At 32.3% G+C, this 26,911-nt stretch overlaps 2 protein-coding genes across 3 annotated transcripts; both read right to left on the reverse strand.

Annotated features, from left to right (window-relative positions):
• Positions 1 to 586: 586 nt before the first annotated feature.
• Positions 587 to 6,760, reverse strand: LOC134719731 (BTB/POZ domain-containing protein 2-like). Its single transcript, XM_063582690.1, has 3 exons — positions 6,717 to 6,760; positions 4,267 to 4,520; positions 587 to 2,137 (listed from the first exon to the last, which is right to left on the reverse strand). Exons 2-3 carry the CDS (start codon positions 4,518 to 4,520, stop codon positions 1,717 to 1,719), a joined length of 675 nt encoding a protein of 224 aa, XP_063438760.1. The 5' UTR covers positions 6,717 to 6,760; the 3' UTR covers positions 587 to 1,716.
• Positions 6,761 to 13,752: 6,992 nt separating this feature from the next.
• On the reverse strand, positions 13,753 to 22,226 carry LOC134719732 (BTB/POZ domain-containing protein 2-like). 2 transcript variants are annotated; one of them, XM_063582691.1, is made up of 3 exons: positions 22,123 to 22,226; positions 16,079 to 16,332; positions 13,753 to 15,063 (listed from the first exon to the last, which is right to left on the reverse strand). In XM_063582691.1, the coding sequence occupies exons 2-3, from the start codon at positions 16,330 to 16,332 to the stop codon at positions 13,932 to 13,934; spliced, it is 1,386 nt and encodes a 461-aa protein (XP_063438761.1). In that variant the 5' UTR covers positions 22,123 to 22,226; the 3' UTR covers positions 13,753 to 13,931. The 2 variants fall into 2 exon arrangements, with proteins under 2 accessions (XP_063438761.1, XP_063438762.1); XM_063582692.1 differs by having other exon boundaries at positions 16,079 to 16,260; positions 22,123 to 22,175.
• Between the last annotated feature and the right edge of the window lie 4,685 nt (positions 22,227 to 26,911).

Below are 26,911 nucleotides of genomic sequence, written 5' to 3' on the forward strand. Positions count from 1 at the left end.
GACAGATTTCAAATGACCTTAAGAATCTGAACTTAAGCAACCAAATAATTAAACCATCAAAGTTAAATTTTCGTTCATCACAGTTGAATTTAAACAAGCTCCAAGAAATACTTTTTCAAGCAAACATAGGAACAAGTAATCTTATTATTGAAAAGGACCTACTGTTAGGTAATTACACAGAACTACCCACATATGTTAAGTTTCTAAACACAATTATCATATATCTATGGAAAATTAGGATTTCAATAAAATATAACAATTGGCCTAAAGAACCTCCAGAAATTTATAAGATCTGGAAACATAACTTGAAAATAATCAAAAATGTGTTGTTCAATTGAAAGGCATTGACGTGTTCGACAAAATTGAAGTCGGTGAAAATGAAAATTTAGCCAATAAAAATAATATCAACTTGAGACAAATCATTTGTTTCTGGTTTATTGTATAAGAATATCTATTTTATCAATATAGATATTATAATCAATACATACATACATACAAAAAATATTATTTTTCATAGCCTTTTTTCAATGCTTAAACAGATAATCTGTAAACAGTAAAAAAAAGATAAGGAATACAAATTATGAAAAAAAAGATTTCCTTATATCTGTAAACGTGCGCACCAAATCTTTCCTTCGTCTTCAATGTACATGACTGTATTTGTTCAAACAATTGCGTTTTCCGTTATATAACTAAATATTACAACTTTTTTCTAGGCCAGTAGCCCAAAACGTATGGCAGATTTTATATAAACGTGCTTTTTCAAAACTATACAAAGCAAATTATATTTCAGTTTTTATTTCTACATCTTTGTTTATCATAAAATCTTCACATATTTTGAATTTTCGAACACAAAACCAAGTCAAATAATTATAACCCTATTTTTTTGGTATACGACAAAAAATATGAAAAAACATATATTCAGAAATCGAATTTTAAGTTGAAAATAAACTGATTACGTCATAGCAAATAGAAGTAGAAAACACTAGTCGTCATTCCCTAAACTATTTGAAACCAATATAATTTATAAAGTGTTGATTACTGTTTGAATTTTCAAAAATAATTTTACACTCTAAATAAAATACCAGCAAATGGTCCTTGACTGATGTCAGTTCCAGCACCACTAACTTGAGAGTTTTTAAACTTTATTGTCACTCCAGATTGCTGGTCTGTGACAGACGCTTTACAGTTTGTACCATGATAAGTCTGATGTCCAATATCGTCCATTTGAATTATGTAATCTCTCAAGGAATGTACATGCACTGGTTTTGAAAAGTTTATCTTCCAAATTTGACCGCTATGTGGTCCACAGTTTTTTGATTGTTTTCATGAATCTTTACCGCGGTGGAATCGTCTATTATTCGTATGCTAATGTTTATGTTAACCTCTTTTTGTTGTGTTTGGTATCCATAGTAGTTAGATGTTTCTGGTTGAACATAAGGAAGAAAGATACTAACTCCTGTAAGCCAAATATCCATATCTGAGAGAAATACAAGGGACTGTTTTCCCGTTGTTTTCATTGACCCAGTTATCTGCCCATATCGTTCGATTGTAAAGGTTTTTCGATAAGATACAGGAGTTCTCGGACTTCTTGAAAAGGTGTTCGACACTACACCGAAATGAGACTTGTAAATACATAACATCTCATCATCTGTTAGTAAACAAGAGCTAGCAACTTCTTCCGAAAAAAAAGTTTCATCTCAACATTTGGAAATCTAATCAAGTACAAATTATCTCTAGTGCCTTTCGGATATTTTCGCCAGTTGGCTCTAACTTAGTCAGCTCACACTGATGCCTACCCCATTTTAAAGTAAACTGACAAATTTCTGTTTCGCTGCAGTTTAAATAATCTGATTTCAAAATCAGCTCCAAACAATCTTTGGATAGATTTAAGGAATGTTCTGAAAGAAGGCATGCATTTGTATTCATTTCAATATAGTCTAAGCTTTCGTTTTTGAGATCTGACAAACGGTATTGGTATGATGTTTGTAATGTTTTTGTCGCATGCTCTGATTGTGCGGTCGTCTTTAGAACTGTCTCGCATTCTCTCTTAACTGCAGCGAACATATACTTGTCAGCTGCATATAACATCTCCTTTACATTATCGTTGCCAATTGTGATTTGATCGCTATAGAAATATCTACAAGAGAAAATATTAACTTGAATTTTCAGTTGAATAACATAAAAAAAGTAACACATCGTAGATTCAGTGTTTTCTCAGTGTTCCTCTGGCTTGCATCCAAATATTTGAAATCTTGAAATTTAAGCGGTATGAGAATTGTACTCCATGTCGAAGGCCTCACTGGGATTTTTAGAAGTCGAACAGAGAAACTTGTTCTGTTATTCAGGTATTATGAAGGACAGCTATGAGACTAAGTATTAAATATGTTTTATTCCTTAAGGGGACGCAGTGATAAATATGCAAGTACTTAGTCAAAGTCAGGATTTTATCTGGAAAACGGGAATGACTAAATATTTCTAATTTTGTTGATAATTTTTGAAGCTCTCATGCTTCTGTTGAACTATATTGGGTACGTATTGATTGTTCTAAAAAAACAAGAATATCCAATAAATTTTGCACTTTTTCAACGTTGAGGGTATTTATAGATATCTTTTTACCAATAAAAACCCCAACAGACTACGTATGAAAATATTTTTAATATATTTAATTTGAAAGTGAAACATGAGTTAAACGTCAGTGCGACAGCAACCCAACGACACTTTCAACGACAGTTGTTTTTACTATCATGCATGTAGAACAAATTATGACGCATTCTAAGATTTTGTCCTGTCATGCTGTCATAAAAGCGCAAGGTTTGGCTAGCCGCAAAGCCAGGTCCAACCCACAATTTAAAAAAAAAATGTCAAGTCAGGGAAATGGCAATTGTAATCGTATAGTTTGTTACTGTGTGTGTCACATTGTCGTTTCATTTTTGGTCACTTCAGTGTTTCTGTTGTTTTGTTGATAAAATGTACTATACTCGTGTCATGTAATGGTGTCATTTTAGTGGTATATTTAACATTGCCATACGAATGCGAGGTTTGGCTAGAAACAAAACCAGGTTTAACCTACCATTTTGTTCTTAATGTCTTGTACCAAGTCAGGAAAATGGCCATTGTTAAATGTTATAGTTCGTTTCTGTGTGTGTTACATATTTTAGCGTAGTGTTTCTGTTATGTCGTAGTTCTCCCTTTATATTTGATGTGTTTCCCTAAGTTTTAGTTTGTAAACCGAATTTGTTTTTTTTCTCAACCGATTTATGAATTTCGAACAGCGGTATACTATAAGTATTGGTTTTGGGCAATAATATAATTTTAAAAGATCAGTTGTGTATAAACATGATAAAGTTAAAGTTAAAGTTATATGATAATTGATTTGATTCATATCTTCTTTTGTGGGTCGTCATATGAAGCAAAATAAAATAGTTTCATAACAACATGTTTTTGTGTACTGTTCTAAATTAATTTAGTGTTATTCGTTGTTATTCTGTGGTTAACATGTCTATATGTACTATGCTATAATTATTTATTTATGTATTTCTCTCTCCTGAGTGTTCTTAGATAGATATAGGAAGATGTGGTGCCAATGAGACAACTCTCCATCCAAGTAACAATTTTAAAAGTAAACCATTATAGGTTAAAGTACGACCTTCAACACGGAGCCTTGGCTCACACCGAACAACAAGCTATAAAGGGCCCCAAAATTACTAGTGTAAAACCATTCAAACGGGAAAACCAACGGTCTAATCTATATAAACAAAACGAGAAACGAGAAACACGTATATATTACATTGCATTCATTTGTACAGTATTCTCTTCGTGTCATGTTGTCATTTTAGCGGTTTATTTAACATTGCCGTAAAGCGCGAGGTTTTGCTAGCCACAGAACCAGGTCCAACCCTTTATTTTCTAAAAAAAGTTCTGTACCAAGTCAGGAATAAGGCAGTTGGTATCATATAGTCTTTTGTTGTTTCGTTGTTTTCCCCTTAAAGTTGGTGTGTTTTTAGTTTTTCTCTCAATCGATTATGACTATTGAACAGCGGTATCCTTCTGTTGCCTTTATTAATCATTGGACAAGTTTTTCCCTTGACTTATTTTTTCCATCAGAGGTCGATCGTTCTCTCTGGGTATCCTGCCATTCTCTGCCAATACCTGGTCAAAATAAATGATGAATGTAGCGTTCAAAGCTACTAATCAATAAATCAATCATTTATCCTGCCGTTGATCTTCTAATTTTTTAGTAAAAATAATTCGATTGCATGTACTCACCTTAGAATATCTCGAAAGGTTTGTTCGTCAACATCGGATACAGTTATATCCCCGGTTTCTTGATGAGAACCTTCAAACATTGTATGGAAGACGGCACTTCGGCTAGACAGCATATACTTGTGTGCTTTAATAGGTTTCTTGTCATCTCCTACTCTGAACATGACGTCACACAAGATCTCGTTGTTCAGCATATACATCATACACTCAGGCAAAGGTTTGTTATCGCGCCAGTCTGTTGTAATATTTGTATCCATCTAAAATGAAATTGTGAAAATTTCAGGTCGTGTGGTCTAGCGGGACGGCTGCAGTGCAGGCGATTTGGTGTCACGATATCTCAGTAGCATGGGTTCGAATCCCGGCGAGGGAAGAACCAAAAAATTGCGAAAGCAAATTTACAGATCTAATATTGTTAGGTTGATGTTTAGATGAGTATATATATAAATAAAAGAATCTGTTGGAAAGTCTGGAGCCTGTGTTTCCTTTATGCTTATGCTCTTTCCTACAAGCATATTTGTTTGTTTTTATAGTAATTATAATTACAATGAAATGTTTACTGTAGTTTTGAAATTTTTACTTATTATGTCGGTTTAAATTTTTCACACATTGTTGTCGACATAATGGAATTTTATACAACTGTATTACAATTGAGAGATTTAATGAGCTATAAAATTAAAGTTAAATTCACCATGTTGCTATAAAAGAGCCTGTACCAAGTCAGGAATACAGTCAGGAATATGACAGTTGTTATCCATTCGTTTGATGAGTTTAAGCTTTTGATTTTCCCATTTGAATTGGGACTTTTCGTTTTGAATTTTCCTCGGAGTTCGGTATTTTTGTAATCTTACTTTTTGTTGCTGTGTAACATACTTGTTATCTATTGTTTTTTCTGTTTGTCTTTTTCATTTTTAGCCATGGCGTTGTCAGTTTGTTTTAGATTTATGAGTTTAACTGTCCCTTTTGTATCTTGCGTGCCTCTTTTATCTTGCAAATAAATATAGCCGTTAGTTTTCTCTCTCGAATTGTTTTACATTTGTCATTTTTGGCCTTTTATAGCTAACAATGCTGTATGGTCTTTGATCATTGTTAAAGGCCATACGGTGACCTATATTTGATAATTTCTGTGTCATTTGGTCTTTTGTCTCATTGGTGATCATATCACATATCAAAATTTGTTTATATGCTTGAATACGTTAACAGGTATTTCTGAACTCAGAGTATATTTTGTGTGGGAAACACGGCCAGATTTGTCAAGTCCTTCTAGTGAGCTTAAAATCCTGTACAGATATGACTAATGTATATCAAATTGGTGAAATATTATCAGAGGAAACTCAATTGAAACTAAACAGTAGAATGGGAACTTACTGTTAGAGAGGTGGAAATGGCCAAGGTGGGAAATTTGAATTCTTAACATCTGTTTCTCTGGGCTATAACAGTTCAATGAATGTGTTTTACTTAGGACTTTATGCATATTGTATATTTGGCTTTATTTTAATTATTGTATGAAGCTTATAGATATTTGTAAACCTTTAAATTATAGACAAATTTCTCAAAACAGTCGATTGTGATATGTGCAAAAGCATGTGGATCTTTTCTGATCTTTTTTGTGTATAAACGTTAATTTCGCCTTAAAAAAAAAATAACGAAATAGATCTGTCTTAAAAACGTACGAAAGATAAATATTTGCTACATCATCTCGCTTCAGATTCAGTTTTTTTTTATATCGAGACTCTAAGTTGATATAAACATTAAAAATTTACCGTTATAAAAATTAAAAATATGGGTCAAGTGATATACATTTTTATTGAGTCAAAAAGTGTGTTGGAATAATCTTTTCTTACTAAATGTACTTGGTGCCAGACTCAAGTGTATTCTCAAAAAGGCATTGATTCAAAATTACTTCCTTTTTCGTGTGTGCTATCTAGGGTAATTAGCCTGACAATCGATCAGACAATAGTTTTATTTGACAGAATGCATTAAAGAAAATTAGATGATGCACAATAGTTAACAATAATTTTGTATTTTAGAAAGACAACTGGCATATAAGGATCGTAATGATGCTATGTGGATGAAATTAACGGCTTCCACAAACTAAACTAACAACGCGTCATCCCTAAAATGGCGTCTATGTTTTTTATTATGATATGTGGAAATTATTTTAACGAATTAGAATCATAACCGTTATTGTCTGTCACAATTTGTAAGAGTTATTTTAATCTACCTGCATCATTTTACATTAACATCTTTTGCACGAAGAAGTCGAATTGAGAAAAGTTAGTTACAACGTCAACTCAGATATTGGCGGGGTTCGTGTTGCTCAGTCTTTAGTTTTCTGTGTTATCTTTTGTATACTATTGTTTGTCTATCGGTCTTTTTCAATTTAAACAAAATTTCGACTTATGAGTTAAAATGTCTCTTTTGACAATGGTATATTTCGCCTCTCATTTACAAACCTTGTTGATGTACTTCCTGTAAAAATACTTTGTGTATCAATGAGATTTTTTGGAAAAGGAAGTAATAATATATATCAACCGTTAAATTTCATATGTATTTTTAGAACAGGCAAAACAAGTTTCTTTCACTTGTGTACAGGCTATTATACACAAAAACAAAACATACAAAAAACTTTAAAATGAATTGTAAAACCATTAAAGCCATTTTAACAAGCTTTTTATGCTTTATTCGTAAAAAATAAAGCTTTACAAATGAAAAGTAATATCAACATTCTACTCCATCCATGTACATGCATGGTGAGCCGAAAATCCTCTTTGGCATTTACAGATATGACTTATGTACATCAAATAGATGAAATATCATCAAGCGGAACTCAGTTAAAATTAAATAATAGAATTGGAGCACATTAAAAGAGAGGTGAAAAAGGCCAAGTTGGTTAATTGTTAACATCTGTTTCTCTGGGCTTTAAAGGTTTAATGCATGTGCCTTATTTACGATTTTATGTTTGTGGTTTTACGTTAATTATTGTATGTTGCTTCTAGATATTTGTAAGCTTTTAAAAATTTGTAAAATTTTCTAAAAACAGTCGATTGTGATAGGAGCAAAAGCATGTCGAGCTTTTTGTATCTTTTTTTGTGCATAATCATTAATTGCGCCGAAAAAAAATTTCAAATAAAGAAATAGATTGATCTTGTATCTGTTTTAAAAACGTATGAAAGATAAATATTTGGCATACCGTCTCGCTTCAGATTCAGTTATATTTGATATCTTGACTCTAAGTTGATATAAACATTAAAATTTTACAGTTATAAAATGAAATATATGGGTCAAGTGATATACAGGAGGTGTGTTACTAAAAGTACTTGGTGCCAGAATCAAGTGGGTCCTTAAAATGGCATTGATCCAAAACAACTTTTTTTGTGTGTCTTGGTGTTATTAGTCTTCAACCTCATTTTATTAGTCTGCCGGCCATCAACGAAATAAGTAATTAGAAAATATTTTAAATATTTTGTTTGAACTTTCGAAAATTACCCCTGACAACCGATCAGACAATAGTTTTAAGTGACCGAATGCATAAAAGAACAAAAGATGATGCCCAATAGCTAGCAGATAAGTTTTCTACTTAGAATACAACTGGCATATAAGAATCACAATTATGCTATGTGGATGAAATTAACGGTTTCTATTAACTAAATTACCAGCGCGTTATCCCTACAATAGCGTCCATTTTTAGGATTATCAAATTAGATGTCATTATGGGGAGATAATTTTAACGAAGTAGAGTCCTAACTGTTATATTCTGTCATAATTTGTAAGAGTTTATTTTAAATTGTTTAATCATCATATACTTTGATTGCTCTTTAAAGGTTTTTTCCCTAGAATTAGATCACACGACGCGGGCAGCCTTTTAAGGGCATACGATACAGTTTTGATCCAAGTTTTCTTTGGGAAAATTTGCACATTAGCTATATTGCTCTTTATTATTCAAATGTTTAATAAACATATACTTCATGTGCTAAATTTAGAGATAAACGGGGTCGAACTTTTAGACATCTTGGAAATTTCTATCATTTGAACAGACATACTTATTTGTTTTGTTTGAAACGACAAACTGATGCAGATTTTTATAAAAAAGATAAGGAATATCTCGTAGTTAGTGTAATAAGATTTTTATGTTTTTAGTAAAAGAACGGCATTATTTACTACATAATTATCTGATTTAAAAAAATTCATGGGTGATCTTTTTCTTTAATATCGGATCAAACAATATGCATACAATATCAAGTCAAATGTTTTTTTAAAAGGAGGGGTCCATATACTCGTTTTCAAGATAATGATTAAAATCACTCGAAAAATGCATCTCTTTCCGATATGTCGCAGTTGTACGTAAACAAACATTACTTATTACGTTAGGAACATCATTAACTCCCCTTTTTCTTTATCGTTTGCCATACAAAAAGTTTTTCAGTTATAAAAAAAATATCTTCCTTTCGTAGTAATATTTAAAACCGATTAATATACACCTTGATCTATTACAATCACATTGGGGTAATTTAGAAATCAACCAATTTTAATGATATATGTGTATGAGTGTATAAATCTTTTTATATATTAACTGTTTATCTATTTATCAGTAAATTTTGTAAAAAAAAGTAAAGATATTTTCAGATAAATCCCAGCTTTCATATAAAAACTATGGGCGACATCAAATTAATTTTTCTAGTTTTTGTACTCCTATGATTAAAAAGAGGGGGTGTTTTTTATTATGATATGTGGAAATTATTTTAACGAATTAGAATCATAACCGTTATTGTCTGTCACAATTTGTAAGAGTTATTTTAATCTACCTGCATCATTTTACATTAACATCTTTTGCACGAAGAAGTCGAATTGAGAAAAGTTAGTTACAACGTCAACTCAGATATTGGCGGGGTTCGTGTTGCTCAGTCTTTAGTTTTCTGTGTTATCTTTTGTATACTATTGTTTGTCTATCGGTCTTTTTCAATTTAAACAAAATTTCGACTTATGAGTTAAAATGTCTCTTTTGACAATGGTATATTTCGCCTCTCATTTACAAACCTTGTTGATGTACTTCCTGTAAAAATACTTTGTGTATCAATGAGATTTTTTGGAAAAGGAAGTAATAATATATATCAACCGTTAAATTTCATATGTATTTTTAGAACAGGCAAAACAAGTTTCTTTCACTTGTGTACAGGCTATTATACACAAAAACAAAACATACAAAAAACTTTAAAATGAATTGTAAAACCATTAAAGCCATTTTAACAAGCTTTTTATGCTTTATTCGTAAAAAATAAAGCTTTACAAATGAAAAGTAATATCAACATTCTACTCCATCCATGTACATGCATGGTGAGCCGAAAATCCTCTTTGGCATTTACAGATATGACTTATGTACATCAAATAGATGAAATATCATCAAGCGGAACTCAGTTAAAATTAAATAATAGAATTGGAGCACATTAAAAGAGAGGTGAAAAAGGCCAAGTTGGTTAATTGTTAACATCTGTTTCTCTGGGCTTTAAAGGTTTAATGCATGTGCCTTATTTACGATTTTATGTTTGTGGTTTTACGTTAATTATTGTATGTTGCTTCTAGATATTTGTAAGCTTTTAAAAATTTGTAAAATTTTCTAAAAACAGTCGATTGTGATAGGAGCAAAAGCATGTCGAGCTTTTTGTATCTTTTTTTGTGCATAATCATTAATTGCGCCGAAAAAAAATTTCAAATAAAGAAATAGATTGATCTTGTATCTGTTTTAAAAACGTATGAAAGATAAATATTTGGCATACCGTCTCGCTTCAGATTCAGTTATATTTGATATCTTGACTCTAAGTTGATATAAACATTAAAATTTTACAGTTATAAAATGAAATATATGGGTCAAGTGATATACAGGAGGTGTGTTACTAAAAGTACTTGGTGCCAGAATCAAGTGGGTCCTTAAAATGGCATTGATCCAAAACAACTTTTTTTGTGTGTCTTGGTGTTATTAGTCTTCAACCTCATTTTATTAGTCTGCCGGCCATCAACGAAATAAGTAATTAGAAAATATTTTAAATATTTTGTTTGAACTTTCGAAAATTACCCCTGACAACCGATCAGACAATAGTTTTAAGTGACCGAATGCATAAAAGAACAAAAGATGATGCCCAATAGCTAGCAGATAAGTTTTCTACTTAGAATACAACTGGCATATAAGAATCACAATTATGCTATGTGGATGAAATTAACGGTTTCTATTAACTAAATTACCAGCGCGTTATCCCTACAATAGCGTCCATTTTTAGGATTATCAAATTAGATGTCATTATGGGGAGATAATTTTAACGAAGTAGAGTCCTAACTGTTATATTCTGTCATAATTTGTAAGAGTTTATTTTAAATTGTTTAATCATCATATACTTTGATTGCTCTTTAAAGGTTTTTTCCCTAGAATTAGATCACACGACGCGGGCAGCCTTTTAAGGGCATACGATACAGTTTTGATCCAAGTTTTCTTTGGGAAAATTTGCACATTAGCTATATTGCTCTTTATTATTCAAATGTTTAATAAACATATACTTCATGTGCTAAATTTAGAGATAAACGGGGTCGAACTTTTAGACATCTTGGAAATTTCTATCATTTGAACAGACATACTTATTTGTTTTGTTTGAAACGACAAACTGATGCAGATTTTTATAAAAAAGATAAGGAATATCTCGTAGTTAGTGTAATAAGATTTTTATGTTTTTAGTAAAAGAACGGCATTATTTACTACATAATTATCTGATTTAAAAAAATTCATGGGTGATCTTTTTCTTTAATATCGGATCAAACAATATGCATACAATATCAAGTCAAATGTTTTTTTAAAAGGAGGGGTCCATATACTCGTTTTCAAGATAATGATTAAAATCACTCGAAAAATGCATCTCTTTCCGATATGTCGCAGTTGTACGTAAACAAACATTACTTATTACGTTAGGAACATCATTAACTCCCCTTTTTCTTTATCGTTTGCCATACAAAAAGTTTTTCAGTTATAAAAAAAATATCTTCCTTTCGTAGTAATATTTAAAACCGATTAATATACACCTTGATCTATTACAATCACATTGGGGTAATTTAGAAATCAACCAATTTTAATGATATATGTGTATGAGTGTATAAATCTTTTTATATATTAACTGTTTATCTATTTATCAGTAAATTTTGTAAAAAAAAGTAAAGATATTTTCAGATAAATCCCAGCTTTCATATAAAAACTATGGGCGACATCAAATTAATTTTTCTAGTTTTTGTACTCCTATGATTAAAAAGAGGGGGTGGGGGGTACGAGCGAAGCAATTTTTCTTAAAAAAGTAAAATTTTGATAAATTATCGGAATGGAGGTATATATGAAAAAGAATCTCATCAACATTTAGAAATAAGTGCGGTGGATGTTTGTCTCATCTTTTTGTGTGTGTTAGGATTACATACATCTTGGATCACATAGCTCCTTACATTTCAGCTTAACAAATGTTAGGGTTTGACCGTTCCCGATGAAGGTAAACCCAGAATTTGTAAGTGCATAAACATATTTGCAAGTCTTTTTTTCAACCAAACAGAATAAATCTTACAAGACACAATAATTTGTTATTATAATATTTTACCAATACTAGATAATACATTATGATACCAATTAACAGATTTTATCTTGATTGTGCATAAGTCACAAGTTTTTTTTAAGTTGAAATCTTTTACAGCTGTTTTATGATAATAATCATAAAACGCTAAAATAAGAAGTATAATCTACCCCGATGCAAATATTTGTATGCGCCTAAAAATTCTGGGTTTACTGTTTGCAATAGCATGAATTGTTCTATATAATAAGAATGTTCTTATCCCGGGCATAAAAACAATGCCGTATTTTGCGAAACCTTTTCAACTTTTGATCTTCAGTGCGCTGTACAACTTTGTACTTTTTTCACTTTCGATCTTATATATCTGGGCGTCACTGGTGAGTCTTGTGTGGACAAGGCGCGTTTTTGGCGTATTGAATTTTAAACCTGATGCTTTTTGTTATCTATTAATCATGTTTTTCTGTGTCTAATATGTTCTCCTATTTATTTGTATTGTAGTCCTGTAATATTATGTTGTCATTTCAATGTTATATTTAACTTTGCCATTAAAGTGCGAGGTTTGGCATGCCTTAAAACAAGGTTCAACCCACCACTTTTATTCCCCTTTAAAAGTGTCCTGTACCAAGTCAGGAAGATGGTCATTGTTATAATATTGTTCGTTTCTCTTTGTGTTGCATTTTAACGTGGAGTCGTTTGTGTTTTCTCTTATTTTTGAGATATTGAGATAAGACGTGGCACGGTACTTGTCTATCCCAAATTCATGTATTTGGTTTTCATGTTACATTTGTTATTCTCGTGGAGTTTTGTCTGATGATTGGTCTGTTTCTGTGTGTGTTGCGTTTCGGTGTTGTGTCGTTGTTCTCCTCTTATATTTAATGCGTTTCGCTCGGTTTTGGTTTGTTACCCCGATTTTGTTTTTTGTTCATGGATTTATGAGTTTTGAACAGCGGTATACTACTGTTGCCTTTATTTACCTTCATCAGGAACGGTCAAACCCTAACATTTGTAAAGCTTAAACATTTGACGTTTCTATGTTATAAGTAATGTTTTTACGTAAAAACTCAGGAAAAGACGATGAGGGTTGTATATTTTTGATTGTCTATTGTTCCTTTTTTTAATTCTTTATTTCTTTATTAGTCAGCCTGTTGTTCAGTGGTGTTTCTCGTTTCTCGTTTTTTTATATGAATTAGACCGTTGGTGTACCTGTTTGAATTGTTTTACACTAGTCATTTTGGGGCTCTTTATAGCTTGCTGTTCGGTGTGAGCCAAGGCTCAGTGTTGAAGGCCGTACTTTCACCTCTAATTTTTAATGTGTTATACATTATGATTTGGGTGGAGAGTTGTCTCATTGGCACTTATACCACATCATCTTATTCATATGTGCTTTGTCTATATGCTTTTTTGTGCTTCTTTGTTCCATATTTGTTTGTTTCATGATTACGATTATAACAAAAATATTGACTGCTGTTCCCCTATTTTTGACATTTTACCTATTATATCTGTTTGATTTGTTCACACATCGTTGTAAATATAATCGAATTTGATGCGACTGTCATACAAGTGAGAGGTTTAGCTAGCTATAAAACCGGATTAATCCACCATTTTCTACATAAGAAAATGCCTGTATCAAGCCAGGAATATGACAGTAGTTATCCATTCGTTTGATGCGTTTGAGCTTTTGACTTTGCCATTTGATTAGGGACCCTCCGTTTTGAATTTTCCTCGGAGTTCAGTATTTATATATATATATTATATTGATAATGAAAATGTTATATCATTTTTTTATTTCGACAAGTTTTTAAACTATAAAATCTGTACGTAGTAAAATTTCCTAAATAATGCCAAATATTATATATGACCAAAAGATGTGAGAAAAGATGAAATTTAGAAATTAGGAGATTAGGAGAGGCGAAGGATACTAAAGGCATATAAATCGAAAATAAACTGACAATGTGAATAAAGAAAAGGAACAAAAGACAAACACCGGTACACAAAACCCTCATCGTCTTTTCCGGAATTATCCGATACCAATCTATGTTAATAATAAATTGTTGATTGCTGTTTGAAATTTTAAAAATCAATTTACACACTAAATAAAAACCCTGCAAATGGTCCTTGATTAATGTCAGTTCCAGCACCACTCACTTGAGAGTTCTTAAACTTTATAGTCACACCAGTTTGCTGGTCTGTGACATATTCTTTACACTCTGTACCATAATAAGTCTGAAGTCCAATATCGTCCATTTGAATTATGTAATCTCTCGTGGAATGAATACGAACTGGTTTCGAAAATTCCATTTGCCAAATGTGACCAGTATTTGGACCATAGTTTGTTTGTTGGTTTTCATGAATCTTTTCCTCGCTGATATCATTCATTATTCGGATGCAAATGTTTATTACTGAAATGTAGTTAGTTAATTGGTCGTATCTATAAGGTAGTTGGTTAGAGTATCCATCAGATAGTTCGTCATAGTCACCAAGAGCATGTAATCCTCCAAAGGTTGGTTGAATACAAGGAAGAAAAATTACAACTCCTTTAAGCCAAATATCTTTATCTGAGTGAAAAATGAGGGACTGTTTCCCCGATGTTCCCATAGGTCCAGTTATTTGTTCATATCTGTTGATGGTATATGTTTGACGTATAGCTACAGGAGCTCTCAGACAACTTGGAAAGGCTTTTGATGTTACACCGAAATGGGACTGATAAATAGATATTATTTCGTCACTCGTCAGTAAACAAGATTTGGCAACGGCTTCAGAGAAAAAATTCATTTCTACATTTGGGAATCTTATCAGATACAGGATTTTCCCAAGGGCTTCTCGCATATTTCCACCAGAGGGCTCTAGATTTGCTAGCTTACACTGGTGTTTTCCCCATTTGAGAACAAACTGACAGATGTCTGTTTCAGTGCAGTCTAGATAATCTGATTTCAAAATCAGCTCCAAACAATCTTTGGATAGGCTTATTGCATGTTCTGAAAGAAGGCATGCCTTTGTATTCATCTCAATATAGTCTAGGCTGTCTGTTTGGAGTGCTAACAGATGATATTGGTATCCGGTTTGTAAAGCCTTGGTCGCATGCTCTGATTTTGCTGTCTTCTTCAGAACTGTCTCGCATTCTATCTTAACGGAAGCTAACATATACTTGTCAGCAGTATACAGCATCTCCTGCACATTACTGTTTGTAATTGTGATGTTATCGCTATAAAAATATCTGCAAGAGAAAATGTACCATTTTACACATCAGTTCAAGAACGTTTATGAAATAAGCACTTCACAGATTAAGTGGTTCATTAGCGTGTTTGTTGTTTTTGGAATGACGTTCATAAAGTACGTGCTAATCTAAAATTTGAAATGTCTTGCACTTAAAGTAGTTGAAAATATCGATCCATGTTGAACATGTTGAACATGTTGAAAATATTGAAATCCTCACCGTTACTTGTAGCTGAAAAACGGCGATAAAACGTTGTTTCCTTCATTTTGGGTTTTCCTATATGTGTTTATTAATTTTGTGTCATGAATTTATTGAATTTCTTCAACATTGTTTTACAAATATTTCACTATGACGACAATTATAGTAAAACCTTATCGAAGTCGATCGCGATAAATATACATAGAAAAGTCTCGATTATTTGGTGGAACCGTTTTGCCTAAATGTTTCTTCTAAACCTTGCAACACATCGAAGCGTGTTTTAGTATATTATATAATATGAAAACTATTGTCGTTGTTAGTGTCGTTGGAATGATGTCGCATCGACGTCTACCTCACGTTTTACTTAATAAATATTTTGTTTAACAAAAAAAACTATTCCCTGTTTGTAATAAAACTGATAAAAATACTCTATTCGCTCCTTTAATGCAAAACGGAATTATGAAAATTATCTTTATTTATGTTGCAAAAATTTAGTGTTGAACGTGTTTCTACAATAATTAACCTGATTGATTCATATCGTTGTAAAAATCTCAGTTTCATGCGTCTTGATGTGCAACAAAAAATAAAGGAAAACACTAATGACTTCATTACTCTCTATACATCATTATTTTTTTTACACTTGAATTAGTGCCACTATGGGTTTTCTTTCAGTACTCCGGCTTTATTCACATATAAATAACTGTGTGTAGCAAATAATGCTGAAAATAGCGTTATAAATACAATAATCAATCAACACTGATGACGCTATCAATTTTATTCATTGGTTCATCAAAAGTAGTTTTAACGATGTACTCACTTCAAAATATCCCGAAAGGTATCTTTATCAACATCGGGTATAATTATATCCCCCTTTTCTGGTAGAGACCCCTCAAACATGGTATGGAAGACGGAACTTCTGCTAGACAACATATACTTGTGTGCTTTAATAGGTGTCCTTTCATCTCCTACTCTCAACGTGACGTCACACATGATATCGTTCTGTAGCATATACATCATACAGTCAGACAAAGTTTTGTTATCGCGCCAGTCTGTTGTATTATTTGCATCCATCTTACATAAAATAAGAAAATATTATTGTTTCACAAAACCGAAAAATGATATATGAAATATGTGAGAAGTCTAAATTAACTTATAACCCACGGTTCATTTTTTGTCAAATCATGATATGCATGACTTTCCGATTTTTTTCTTTTTCATTTTACATCACGGAAACGCTTATAGTTAATTCCCGAATAAAGATATCAGAAAATGTTTGCTATAAAATGAACGAGTTATGAATCAGTTTTCATCTGACAGTTGTTTTCGATTCGTTTGATGTGTCTGAACTTTTGATTTTGCCATTTTATAAGGGACATTGCATTTTGAATTTACCTTTGAAGTTGTTATTTTTGTTATTTATTTTTTGACATATGAAAATGCTTTAAATATTAGTTGTTCTACTAAATTTGTATTCCTACATATTTACAATTTATTCCTTCCTCTCTGATCAATATTTTTGTCGATGCTTTAAATGCGGCACCCGTAGAAAATAGTGGATTATACCTGTTTTTGCCTTCACTTGGCGTCCGTCGTCGTCCGTCGTCGTCGTCCGTCCGTCGTCGTCGTCGTCGTCGTAAACTATTTCAAAGATCTTCTCCTCTGAGACTACTGAACCAATTACAACCAACTTTAGCTGAATAATCCTTAGGATATCTAGAATAAAGATTGTGTTTTTCCATTTTGTGAAAAAAGATGGCCGCCATGGCTAAAAATAGAACATGGGGCTAAAATACGGTTTTTGGCTTATACCTCAAAAACGAAAGCATTTCGAACAAATCTGACATTGGATAAAAATGTTCATTAGGTCAAGATCTATCAGCCCTGAAATTTGCAGATGAATCAGACAACCCATTGTTGGGTTGCTGCCACTTAATTGGTAATTTTTAGGAAATTTTGCAGTTTTTGGTCATTATCTTGAATATTATTATAGATAAAGATAAACTGTAAACAGCAAAAATGATCAGCAAAGTAAGATCTAAAAATAAGTTAATATGACCAAAATTGTCAATTGACCACTTAAGGGGTTATTGTCCTTTATTGCCAATTTTTCACAATTTGTTCATCATATTTGCTAACTTTAAAAAATGTTCTTCTCTAAAACTACTCAACCAAATTCAACTAAACTTCAACTGAATAATCAGTAGGGTGTATAAAATAAAGTCTATGTTTTATTTTCTATTTCGTCAAAAAACTTGGCCGTCACGGCTAAAAATAGAACACAGGGTAAAATGCAGTTTTTGGCTTATATCTCAAAAAATCCAGCATTTAGAGCAAATAAGAAAGTATTTATTAGGTCAAGGTCTACCTGTCTTGAAATTTTCAGCCGAATTGGATAACTGGTTTTTCAGGTATAATGCCCCTGAATTGATGATTTTAAAGAAATTTTGAAGTTTTTGTTTATTATCTTGAATATTATTATAGATACAGATAAACTGTTAAAAAAGCAAACATGTTAAGCAAAGTAAGATCTACAAATAAGTCAATTTGACCAAAATTGTCAATTGACCCCTTAAGGAGTTATTGCCCTTTAAAGATTTTTTTCACAACTTGTTCATCATGTTGACTTACTTTAAAAAATCTTCTCCTTTGAAACTGCTGTATCAATTTCAGTCAAACTTAGGCTAAATGAGTTTCAGAGTATCTAGTATAAATTTTATATTTTATTTCCTTGTATGTCAAGAAACATAGCTTCTATGGCTAAAATAGAACATAGGAGAAAACGATTTCTTTTTTTTTGCTTTTGAAGAAAATAGGACGATTCAAAGAACATTTAAATAAAATGAAAAGCCAAAATAATCATCGATGAGAGATTTAACCAAAAAAATTAAGGTGAGCGATTCAGGCTCTTGAGAGCCTCTTGTTTTAGCGCTAATCCTCTCACTTTGATGACAGTCTCATCAAATTCCGTTATATTTATATTGATGCGTTAACTAAACAGACACAATAAATAAAATAGTCAAAATATGGGTACATAAGTCATCATCGTATAACAATTTTAAAAGGAATAATTTAACAGAACACATAAACATCTACAAACACATTCATTGATTTGTGTGTCTGACGTTCGAAAATTTTATACGTCACATAGATTTGTCGTTCAATGTGCATACAAACAATCTTAAAATTTACATGGGCAATGTTAGCATACAGGGGTAAAAAATCATAAGTATGAAAGAATGAATTTCAAAAATAGACCCGAGATTTAAAATAGTCCAAAATTTATATATAGAATTTATAGGAATCCACAAATAGTTAATTCCACTACGCATTGAATGATTTTGACGTTTGTGGTTAAACGTATTTTGTTATTCAAAAAATGAAAATAGAAATATATCATAATGACATAAATTAGAACAATATCATACTGATGGGATCTTTTTAAGTACAGAGTCACGATATAAGAACCAAAGAAATACAAAAAGTCGCATATACAAGAGGGACGAAAGATACCAAAGGGACAGTCACACTCATAACTCTAAAAATAACTGACAACGCCATGGCTAAAAATGAAATAGACAAACAGAAAAACAATAGAAAATGACACAACATAGAAAACTAAAGAATAAACAACACGAACCCTCACCAACAACTAGGGGTGATCTCAGGTGCTCCGGAAGGGTAAGCATATCCTGCTCCACATGCGGCACCCGTCCTGTTGCTTATGTGATTACACATCCGGTTAATAGTCTAATTCGATATGTCAAATTCATGAAAGGGAAGGGGATTGTAGTTACGACGTAAGGAACATATCCGATATCATTTGTGAAACGGTTATTCCATAATGGTCAACCAACTCGTGATGGCGTCCGTAAAATTTACGAAGGGATGATTTCAACTTAACCATTTGGAACTCTTGGTTTAATAGCTTCCTTGTGAGCAGTAACCCTCTATCAAGAAAATCATGATAGGAAATGCAAGCACGGGAATATCGTATCAATTGGGAGATATATACCCCGTATGCAGGTGCTGCTGGAATGTTGCTACTAAGAAATGGAAAGTTCACAATTGGAAAGCTAAAATCATCTCTTTTGTCGTAAAGTTTTGTCTTCAACTGACCCTCATTGTCAATTTCTATATGTAAGTCAAGATATGAAGCCGACTTAACTGTATCTGTAGTATCCTTTATCTCCAATTCGATGGGATAGATGCGTTCCACATAGTCACCAAATTTTGAATTGTTTAATGAAAGAACGTCATCTGTATAGTGGAAAGTAGAGTTAAAGGATATAACTAACTTCTTATCTTTCTTCCTTAGAAGTTCCTGCATGAAGTCAGCCTCATTAAAATAAAGAAACAAGTCAGCAAGTAGAGGGGCACAGTTTGTTCCCATTGGGATGCCGACAGTCTGTTGAAAAACACGTCCTCCAAATGTAACAAATATATTGTCAATCAAGAAATCAAGCATCTTGATAATATCGGTTTCAGAGAATTTTTTGTGTGAATCACAGTGATTCTTTACAAAGTAGGATTTGTCCCTCCCTAAGACAAGATACTTGTATCTACGTTGGCCATTCTTTTTTATGAAGCAAAGTAAGACCAACTCTTTTAATTTGTCTTTTATTTTGGAATGTGGAATACTTGTGTAAAGAGTAGAGAAGTCAAATGTTTTAATACTGTGACAAGATGATAGAGAGTTAGATTGTATGTACAAAACACACCACCAAAAAATGAAAGACAATACAAACACATTGACGAGATGTATAAGTACCGAGCCACGTCAAACGGATATCACATAAAACCATTCAACAGTAAAAGTAATATTATAAATAGAACAAAAATAAATGAAAGAACTTTAAAACACGTTGTTAAGATGATAAACAGCATCAGTACAGTACGCATAATCTATACATCAATACCATCGATAGGAGACACCCGACCGATGTAGCAGGATATGCTTATCCCATGTATCTATCTTGAGTACAAGAGATCGTCCTTGAATTTTTCCGGGTCCGTATTGCTCAGTCATAAGTGTTTTTACCGTTTTTCGTTTGTTTTGTCATGGCATTGTCAGTATGCTTTCAATTGATGAATTCGAATGTCCCATTTGTATCTTTCTTATCTCTTGAATGGATAACTTCAAAGTCACCACTTAGAATCCTTGGTTTAATAGCTTACTTGAAAGGAGCAAATGGGAATCATAATAAGAATTGTAAGTTCAGGACTATCTTGTCAAAATGGATATAATTAGTCCATGTACAGGCATTGCTTGATATAGCAATGATGTTACATCCACTTCATTTGAACATGGTGGATAGCTGTAATATTGGCAATCATACCACATTTCTTGATTTTTATATTTTTGAAAGGCATTCATTTATAGTAGAAATGTTTTTTCTTTTTTTCTTCAAGATAAGACACTTAGAATACAGGATGGAAATATAGTTTGTGTGCATTTCTTTTTATGAATATTATAAATTAGAGGTAATATCTCATATTAATCCATGAAGAATATACAAGTAAAAATATATATTTGTGCTTGCATAATTCATGTAATTCAAATACTAGTAACACAGTTTAAAACATATATTTTTAGAACTTCTTTTCTATCAGTTTACAGAAATATAGAATAGCATTAACAATTTATTTCACCAGATGCACAAATATACAATAAATGCCCTTTCGGTAATTATGATTTTAAGTATTTGAAAATCCGAAACTAGTTAACAATGAATAGCTTTAAAAACCAACTAGAGACTCTTGAGAGCCTGTGTTGCTCACCTGTATTGACTGATGCTTTTGAAATCAGTAAAATAAGTTTAAAATCAAAATTAATAGTATTAGATATTAGATATTAGAATGATATCTAAGATAATAACAAAAAACTGCAAAATTTCTGTAAAATTACTAATTCAGGGGCAGCAACCCAACAACTAGTTGTCAGATTCGTCTGAAAATTTCAGGGCAGATAAATATAAATCTGATGAACATTGATGCTACTTGTCAGATTTGCTCTAAATGCTTTAGTTTCAGAGATATAAACCAAAACTTGCATTTTACCCCTGTGTTCTATTTTTAACCATGTCGTCCATGACGGTTGGAAGGCGGAGTCGTTGGACACATTTAAAAAAACTAGAAACCCTAATAATGATTATGGTCAAGTATGGTTTAATTTGTCTCAGTAGTTTTAGAGAAGAAGATTTTTGTAAAAGATTACACAAATTTACGAAAAAGTTTTTTGTAAAAGCAAAAGACGACGGACGACGACGACGACGACGGACGATGTATGACAGACGATGGACGACGGATGACGGACGATGGATGCTGGACGACGGACGCCAACTGATGAGAAAGCTCACTTAGCCCTTCGGGCAAGTTGAGCTAAAAAGGACAAAAAGTATAGCCAAAGCTAGGCAAGCATTTAGAGCTTTGCTTAAGGTAGATCAGTCCTTCATTTAAAATATCAATATTTAACATTTTCTTTATTTTGATAGTTACTCTTCTATAATTCATTCAATTAACATTATTTTTTATCTGAAATTCTTGACCGTAGATCCCATTACTGTTTTAAATTAAATGTTATGTTTGAGGAGTGGAGAAATTTGAAAGTGGGGTTTTAAGGAAAAAAATACAGATAATCTTATTAATAATTTTTCATCGTTGGGCTAATGAACATATGCAAAGAAAATTCTGTAGACATTGTAGAATAGTAATAATTCTACTTTCATTTTCAAATGAGATCATCTCGACACAAGGGGATAAGATTATTTTAAACGTGGAACGTATCATATCAGACTGTAGCTGTTATAAGTGAATTATTAAGCATTTTAATAGTCATTATAGAATAAATTATAATTAACAAACCTTATTTTTATGTTACAGTATTTGGCTTTCTTTATCTGTAGACACTTTTATCTAACACATATAACCCTTGAAGTTATCGTGTGTATTATCCGTTGATAATTTCATACCAACCAAATGAAATGTTGATGTGTTACGTCAATCGTTTTTACAAACTTAGTAGGCTATATTACAAAATCAAATAAGCGGATGGTTGTATGTAGAAAAATCAAAAATGCAAATGAAATAATAAGATAAGATTTAAATGCACAATTTCAATCTTTTATATACATCGAGGTTGTGTCTATCAGATGGTACATATATAATAGCGTTACAGGTGATTTTAACCGGATTTTCGAAGTAAAATTCGGTTATTGATTTTGGGATGTACGGCGGGCGGCTGGGCTTTCGGCTGCCAAACATTGTCCGTTAATTAACATGTAAACCCTTTCACGATTTTTTTTCAAATTCAGATTTGCTGTTTCCGATGACTAAATGAAGGTCAAGTTCAATTTTAACGATTTTAGCTTTTCTCGTTGTTGAGTTGTAGCTCTTTCCTAAGAATTAAACTTTTGATGATATTCTTATTAATCAGTAGACTTCTGTTCAAAGGGAAATAACTCTTTTTCAAAAAGATTTCAAAAAGACATTGTATTAATGATAAATGACGAATTTTGGACTTTTTTTCTTTTCTTTGGTGAATTGGTTGAAGAATTTTGTAGTAGGTGTGTTTGTTATTCTGTATAAACTAATTTTCTGATTGCTATATATACATTTTGTTGCTGTGTGTGTGTTAATATTAATTTTTCTTTGATCGTGTTTTGGGTTCCAGATTTGCAAATTCATTAGATAATAATCTATTTTCAATAGTTAAAAAGTTAAAGTTAAGATAAGTTGCAGATCTTTATTAGTTTGTTACAAATGAAAGAAAAAGTATTGGGAACTATCAACTATATATATAAAGTTTGATTACACTAAGTGTTTTAAAATTATTTTCACCTTTTATCAAGATAACACACCATCTGGTAATTGTGAATCACCTAATTAAAATTGGAGTGACTAATTTACTTGAAAACTATTAATTATATTTGATTAAAATTTAAAAATAAATATAACATCATATCTTATTACATCCTAATTTTAGAGTCTATGGTTAAATCATATCTAATTTTAGAGTCTATGGTTAAATCATATCTAATTTTAGATTTGCTTTATTAGTTCATAGAAATAAAGTTTGAGTTATTTTACTTTGAACAGTGTTGTGATATTGTAATTATTATGTTTATTTATGTTGGCCTAATTTGTGTTGTATGGCCTGATAGTTGTTTACCAAATAATCTTATAACTGTGCAGTTTAAGAATCACTGGAACAATCACAGAATGATTCGAACTTTCTAGAATGATCCTTATAAAAGATGCGTAATTTAAACTTCTACGTTATTCCAGAAACTTCCGTTGTAACTTTCCAGGATTTTCCACAATGTTCCATTATAGAGTGTTCTAGAATTTTCCATGACAACACTATATATACAGACACTAAAGTTAAACTCTCATAATTAAACTTGGACATAGACATTGATAGACATTAGTATTCACAGCATTTGGATTGACACGTTTATTCTACAAACAACATCATACTGGATTGTGACCTTAGAAGTGAACATAATATTCAGATTGGATTCCGAAAGATTTCCGGATACAGTAAAGATAAAAGAGTGGACTCATATTTTGACAGTTAAGTTAACAGTAATATTTGTAAAATACTTCTTGTAAACTTTTGTATAATAAATATTGTTAAATTTTAGTATTGATTTGTGTCTTTTGTTGGCTACAATTTAACGGCGATTTCTGGCCGTAACAGAAATTGGGGGCTCGTCCGGGATACTGAACATATTTTATTCAAAATTTGTTTAAAATTTTTATTATAACTAGCCAACAAAATTCTACAAAATGGCATTTGATGCTGGTAAATTTTTGAAAACGCCAGACCTGGAGAGTTTTGATAATTTAAAAAAAGAGGAACTAGTGTTGCTTGCTAAACAACTGAAATTAGTTTTTAAAGTATCTATGAGAAAACAAATTATAACAAATTTGGTTATAGACAAATTAGTTGACGCAGAAATTTTAGGTGAAGAGGCTCTTGATCTTAAGGTTGAAAATGTTTACGCCTTTAAGTTAAAACGGCTTGAATTAGAACATGAACTTAAATTAAAAGAAATGGAAATGAAGGAGATGGAGAAAAGAAAAGAAGATGAATTTAAATTAAAACAGGCAGAACTGGAAATGAAGGAAAGGTTAGAAATGGGGAAAAAAGAAAAAGAAGATGAATTTAAATTAAAAGAACTTGAAATGAGAGAAAGGCTAGAGATGGAAAAATTGAAAATTGAAATGGTCAAAGAAGAAAGCAACCTTAACGTCCAGTCAAAATCAGATTATTTTGATGCCGCAAAAAACATACGTTTGGTTCCAAAATTTTGTGAAAAAACAGTTGATAAATATTTTCCACAGTTTGAGAAAATTGCTAACAATTTGAAATGGCCAAAGCCGTATTGGACTACAATGCTACAAAGTGTTTTTGAGGGTAAGGCCGCTGAAATTTATTCCGCACTTCCATCAGAAAAAAGTTCTGATTATGATATGGTAAAACAGGAAGTTTTGAAAGCTTATGAACTAGTACCAGAAGCATATAGACCTTATATTTAGATCTTATAAAAAGTTTGATTCACAAACATATGTGGAATTTGCGCGGGAAAAAGAAGATCTATTTGATAAATGGCTTACGTCAAAGAAAACAGATAACAACTTTGATAACCTAAGACAATTGATGTTATTAGAAGAGTTCAAACAATGTGTTCATTTAGACTTAAAAACACATTTAGACGACAAAACTGTTGAGTCAATACATGATGCTGCTGTTATTTCAGATAATTATACTCTTTCACATAAAAGAAGTTTCAAGGGTCAAAATGTTAATACTTCCAGTGGAAATTACAAACATCAAAGCACTGAGCATACTGATAGTAAGCCTGTTCCACAGAATAAGAGTCAGTCCAGTTATAATATGTCTAGTCCAAAATTTGATACTTTTGAGAAGAAGTCACTGACTTGTGCTTATTGTAAGAAGATTGGTCACCTGATGGCTGATTGTTTTAGACTCCAGAAGAAGAATGAACGAGATAATAAGCCGAAGACCAGTGCTTGTACGACACCTTATATTACCAGTACATTGGAATGCCCTGCGCGTCAGGCTTTTAAGTCCAGTTTTTGTGATTACAAGGAGGAATACAAACCCTTTATGTCTGATGGTTTTGTTTCTATTGTTGATGATACCACTCTTCAGCCTATTAAGATTTTACGGGACACTGGAGCTTCTCAGTCTTTATTGTTAGAAGGTGTGTTGCCTTTGTCCGTGAAGACTTCTGTTGGTGCCTCCGTTTTGTTACAAGGTGTAGAGTTGGGTTGCATAGATGTTCCTCTCCATCGTATTTATCTGAAGTCAGATTTAATAACTGGACCAGTTGTTGTAGGTGTTCGTCCTAATCTCCCTGTTGAGGGTGTTACCTTATTGCTAGGAAATGATCTAGCTAGGAACAAAGTGGTTGCTGAACCAATTGTTACCAGTGAACCGGTGGTGGATGTTAAATCACTTGAAGATGATGCTGAATTATATCCAGCTTGTGTTGTTACTAGGGCGATGGCTAGAAAACAACAAGATGAGATTTTGCAAACAGACAAGTTTGATTCCATGGACCTTTCTGACACTTTCATAGCTGACATTGAAGGTCCTGGTAGCTCAGAAAAGGCCATAGTAAGACCACCTAGTGATAACAAGAATGTTATTATGCCATGGCCGGACGTAAACAGCCATTTATTTAACAGAAAGAACCTTTTCGAAGTACAAAATAAAGACATTGAAGTTCTTCAGCTCCGCAAGAGGGCTCAACCACAGGAGGAAGCAGAAAAAGTGGCTGAATGCTATTTCCTTCAGGACGGCATTTTAATGAGGAAGTGGAGGCCTCCTGATGCTACCCCAGAGGAGGAATGGAGAGTGCTATACCAAGTGGTGGTGCCTAAAGTTTATAGACAAGAAATTATTGGTCTTGCCCATAACACCCCCTTGTCTGGACACTTAGGTATAAGGAAGACTTGCCTTAAGATCTTGCAGCATTTTTACTGGCCTAAACTTAGAAATGATGTTGCAGAATACTGCAAATCATGTCATATATGCCAGGTTGTTGGTAAACCTAACCAGAAAATACCACCAGCACCACTTCTGCCTATTCCAGCCTTTGACGAACCTTTCAGCAGAGTTCTAATTGACTGTGTTGGACCTTTACCAAAGACCAAGACTGGAAATGCGTATTTATTGACAATCATGTGTACATCTACTCGCTTTCCTGAAGCTATTTCGCTCAGAAATATCAAGACACCTACTATCGTCAAAGCTTTGATCAAATTTTTCACATTAGTAGGACTTCCTAAGTCTATACAGTCCGACCAGGGATCAAATTTCATGTCAGGTTTATTTCAGCAAGTCGTGTACCAGTTAGGGATTGCTCAGTACAGATCAAGTGCTTATCATCCAGAATCTCAAGGTGCCTTAGAACGTTTTCATCAAACATTGAAGAACATGATTAGAACTTTTTGTCTTCAATTTGACAGAGACTGAGATGATGGAGTTCACTTTCTACTTTTTGCGGTCCGAGAGGCTGTTCAAGAATCCCTTGGATTTAGTCCCTTTGAGTTGGTATTTGGTCATACTGTAAGGGGACCGTTAAAATTGATTAAGGAAAAGTGGCTTACTGAACATACT

The sequence above is a fragment of the Mytilus trossulus genome, chromosome 5, assembly GCF_036588685.1.
Source record: "Mytilus trossulus isolate FHL-02 chromosome 5, PNRI_Mtr1.1.1.hap1, whole genome shotgun sequence".
NCBI lineage: Eukaryota > Metazoa > Mollusca > Bivalvia > Mytilida > Mytilidae > Mytilus > Mytilus trossulus.